Here is a 4,664-nt window from a genome sequence, read left to right as displayed (position 1 = left end):
TGTCTTTCTATGAATTGCAATTGTACACATAAGTGACAACAAAGAGGAGAGAGAGAGAGAGAGAGAGAGAGAGAGAGAGAGAGAGAGACAGAGACAGAGACAGAGAGAGACAGAGGGGGGAGGGAGAGGGGGAGAAAGCTCTCTGCCCCACTAGCAAGCTAGCCTCCCCAGTTCAGCCCCTCAGGCTTGACCTCCTGTCCTATGCCCTCTTCAGGGTGAAAACCAAGAAAAGACTCCACCCCATCTCTTCTGGATGCACAAGCCACAGCCCTGAACCAGCCACCTGAGCAGGGCTCCCAGGCACTGCAGGCAGGATGGTCACGACCCCCACCCCTGCTTAGTCGAGGCTGACCTGAGATGAGGAACGGCGTCCCCACACAGCGAACACCGCCACATAGAAGCTGCCTCCTGTGGCCCTTGCTTGGCCCAGGGTCTAGCTTGGAAAATGCTTTTCACCTGAGCCCAGATGGTGTTCCCAGTCAAGCGTTCTTGCAGCCTGTGAGGCCCTGTGGACTGCCCCCATGAATGTCCACTGTCTGGCCATGCTGGCCACATGCATGTCCACTCCTGTGTGTCAGAGCTGAGCATGTGGATGTGGTGGCAGCTGAGTGGGACACAGCCCAGAAGGGGCAGTCTCCACCCTTCTTTCTTGGATCCAACCCAATGCAGGAAGGCACAGGACACCTGTCCCTCCTCAGGGTGCGCCCCAGTGTCCACATGGCCTCCAGCAGTCCTGGGACACCCAGAAATGCTGCACATGGGTACACTGGCACCTATCCCGTTTATTATGTGGGCTGAATGTTCTGACCTCTCCAGGAGAAATGTGTGGGCAGCTGCGGAGCACGGGAGGGAGGAGGCGGGGGGGGGGGTATGATGTGGACCTGAGCCTTGGGTAGCAGGACCCGGTGCCTGGCGTCCCCCCTGAAGAAGACTCGCTCTACTTCTGCAGGCCTCCTCTGGATGGTCCACTGAGGATCTTCTTCCAGGGCCTGTGCCACTCAGCTTCCCTGTGCTAGACACAGTACCCGACACCCAGAGCCTGGAGGGAAGGCTGGATTTGGCGCTTGGCTTCAGTGCTTGGCTGACAGGGGCCCAGGCAGAGCCATCACAGCAGAACCACCCTGTAGAACACCGTGGTGGAAGGACATGTGGGAAGGGCCTGGTTGAAGCTGCTGCACTCATGATGACAGGAAGCAGAACAGGAGACCAGGGCCAGAGAGGAAGGGGCAGGACGTGGATGCAGACCCCACGGTCACCCGTGCATGACCCACCGAACACAGCCAGCAGGCGCCCCACCTGTTTGCAGGGCAGACCCTTAGGGTGATTCTCCACCCTAAGCACACAGCAGCCAAGAGAAGCCACTCTGCAAAGCAGCACCCACAGCGGGGCCTTCCTCTGTGGGAGCTCGGAATTTGTGACATTCTTGCTACACTGAGCTAAGCTGCCTCGGGGCTGACAAGACTTCAAGGCCCTTTGGCAGTGTTTGACTTGACAAAAACGATTGGCTGCAAATTACAGTAGGAGCAGAAGCAGGCTCTATACATGATTCATTTATATATTCATTCTTCATTAATTGCTAAATTGAGTGTGCATTTTTAAAATCTGTCTGAAACTCACTTGTGCGATTTCCTCACGTGGCAGAGATTCCTAAGCATGCTAGTGTTTGCCAAGAAATAACAGCCAAGCAGAAGGTAAGAGGGTGATTTGCAGCTCAGTCATTTTAAAAGCAAAACTAGCAGCCTTGCCCGGCCGCTGGGCGCTCCCTTAGTCAGGAGGTACCTGTCTCTACCTTTTCCTAACGCACCATAAGTACCAGAATAAAAACCCACTTTCCCTAGACGTGAAAAATGCAGAAACCAATGCAGTTATTCGCCAGCACTAAGGAATTTGCTGGTTGGCCGCAGGCCGAGGTCCTGGCGTGTTTCAGTGGGTCAGACTTCTCCTTACTCATAAAACCAAGGTCAGTAGGAGCTGATTTGCATTTTCTGGTTTTTTCCTACCCTGCAACTAAGGAATACTAAAAACAGATAGTTTTGAAATTCCGTTCTTGTTGCTATAACGAGATACCCAAGGCTGGAGTCTTTACAGAGAAAGGGGAGCTCAGCCCAGTTTCTGAGGCTCAGGCTCCTGGTGCCTGCACTAGTGTGACTGTGGAGAGGCCAGAGCAAGACATCATGTCACCAGACAGGAAGCCAGGTATGTGCAGGGCCGGGCCACGCTCGGGACAACCGGCTCTGGCGAGGACGGATGCCCTCAGCCCTCCCAAGAGGAGTGCCCCTGTGGCCTGACACCCCCCACCAGGAGATGCAGTCCTCCTCTCTCAGTGTCAGAACACCAAGGACCACACTTCCAAGACGAACCACACCCACGCCCACACCACCCATCTTCCCAGTAAGGCCAGGGTTTCCACTTTCTTTAATGGCTCCTCGTGATGGGCAAGTATTTTTTAAGTGACTAGTGGGGAAATCTTTGTATCTGTTAAGCCCAGATGGGGTCCTCCGGCTCTTCCTGGGGTAGGACTAGTTGCGGGCTCCCATGTGCATCGACAACTTGAACACCCAGCTGAACTGAGTCAGCATGGCACTGGGTGTGGAGGGCCCAGCTGAGTGTGGTTGCAGGCAGCATAAGAGGAAGAAGTGGAGCTGTTGGGTCTCCTGGAGGAGCTCATCAGGGTGCCTGGCGTGAGCTCGGCTGTTCCCACCCTTGGAGTGCAGGCCCTTGCCGTCCCTGAGGATGGCTATGGTTCACCTTGGAGGCACTCTGGTCCTCACTCTGAGCATCACTTCCCAACTTCTGCCTGGATCACTCAGCCTGGCAGTGCAGATCCCGCAGACAGACTTTCTAGCTTCCGTCACTGACCTTTGGGCCTTCCCAGTCAGGTCTGTGAAACAGACTTGCATGAGGCCTTGACATGGGCTCTTGGTCTTCAGCTGGACCACTAGGTCTTCACCTGCAGGACACTGCTGTGGGACCCAGGCCCTGAGCTGGATTCTTTGGTCGTTAGTGTGTGGATAGATTTCCTGCCCTCCTTTTGTATTTGACTCTTTGGATTATGGCTGTGTTGTTTTCCTTACAATACTTGACTACAACTCCTCGTGCCTGCATCCCTAGAACCCCCTTAAAGGCCTTGGAAGTCTCCCAGCAGCAAGAGTGGGTCACAGCTGGCTCCTCCTAAGCCCTGGCTGTGGCACTGAAACTGTGTGTCTCTGTCACCCACACCAATGACCTGCCCATGGCCAGGGCTCCAGCCAAGGTCCCCACTGCCAGGCAAGGTGGACACGGTGGCCACACCTCATTTCCACGAACAGAAAACCTCATGCTACCCACAGAAGCGTTAGTGACAAGCTGTATTTGTTGCCAAGTTTGACGAAGCACTGTCGTGATATGGAAATGCCTTCTCCGTGAAGGGCCCCCATCGGCAGAGCTTTCTCTTTAAGGTTTCAAAGTGTTTCTCTGTGGAACATAGAAATCCGAAAGTCCTATCATGCCGTTCTTCCTAGGGTCAGAGAACCAGAAATGGACAAAGAAGAGACTGTTAGTGAGTTCCTGTAGCACATTCCGTACCATTTCTATAAAATGCTATGAGCTAAAGGGTCTACCTTCAAAACTGGTCATGGACGTTTCAGCAGAAATCAAGAATCCTAGCCACGCATGGTGGTGCACACCTCTAATGCCAGTACTTGGGAGGCTGAGGCAGGAAGACAGTTGGCTTCGAGCCCAGCCTGGGCTATACAGTGAGTTCAAGGCCAGCCTCAGTTATGTAGCAAGATCCTATCTCAAAAGACAACGGAAGGAAGGGAGGGAAGGGACTGTCCAGGGGCCGCCCTGCTCATCATAACTCTAGTGACAGTGCCAAGCCCAGGTGGGCCAGGTCCTGAGTCACCAAGAAGATGCAGGGGACCCCTGCTGGGGTGAGCCCTGGCCACCCATGGTGATGCTGACCACACCCCTCCTGGCTCCCCGGGGGTTGCTCTCTCCTTCTGATGGTGATCTTGAGAAATAACTGGGAGCGAACAAACACCCCAAAGGACCGTGTCCCCCTGCTGGTCCAGGAGGCGCACGGATAATCTCAGGTTCATGGAGCGCAGACCTGTGAGCAGTCACGAGGGACAGCTGAGGCCACTGTCAGGGAGCAAGACAGGAGCTCGCAGGCGAAGCTGAGTGCAACCAACAGGGCCCCAGGACGTCGCAGCCCCTTTATGCCCAATGCAAAGACAACATATAAGCGCTGCATGCAGGGTGGCTGGAAACCATGTTGAATGCTTATGGTTTTTAAAATGATTACAGTAAATGACAATCTGGCGTGCATGCCCCGCATATCAGACATCCTTGCACTTTCCGAAGCAGCTCTGGAGCCCTCTTTCCTGAGTCTTATGGCTGTGTTGGCATGGCTGCTGGGATGTGCTAAACCCGCTCAGTCATTCTGACTTCGGGGAGGAGCCGGAAGCCACAGGGTGCCAGGCCAGCGACTGGTGGGCCAGGACGCGGCCTCTTCATGTTCGCACGAGCCTGCATGCTGCTCACAGCAGTGCCCACCATGCTTCTTATCACACTTCGTAAAGACACTCGCTGAAGACGGCTTCCAGCACTGCCTCAGAACGTGGCGAGGACAAGGCAATGACCACACCACAGAACGAGGACAAGGCAACGACCACTCCACAGAA

The 4,664-nt window shown here is 54.7% G+C and overlaps 1 protein-coding gene across 1 annotated transcript in view; it reads right to left on the bottom strand.

Moving 5' to 3' along the window:
* Positions 1 to 3,339: 3,339 nt before the first annotated feature.
* Positions 3,340 to 4,664, bottom strand: part of Ropn1l (rhophilin associated tail protein 1 like) — a 22,393-nt gene continuing 21,068 nt past the window's right edge. The window contains exon 5 of the mRNA XM_004625289.2: positions 3,340 to 3,496. Within this exon, the coding sequence (XP_004625346.1) occupies positions 3,433 to 3,496 (64 nt within the window). The 3' untranslated portion in view covers positions 3,340 to 3,432. The remainder of the gene's footprint in view (positions 3,497 to 4,664) is intronic.

This window comes from Octodon degus, unplaced genomic scaffold, assembly GCF_000260255.1.
Source record: "Octodon degus isolate 3935 unplaced genomic scaffold, OctDeg1.0 scaffold00008, whole genome shotgun sequence".
Classification (NCBI taxonomy): Eukaryota; Metazoa; Chordata; class Mammalia; order Rodentia; family Octodontidae; genus Octodon; species Octodon degus.
Note: the sequence above shows the minus strand (reverse complement) of the source record. Positions and strands in the feature narration are given on the sequence as shown.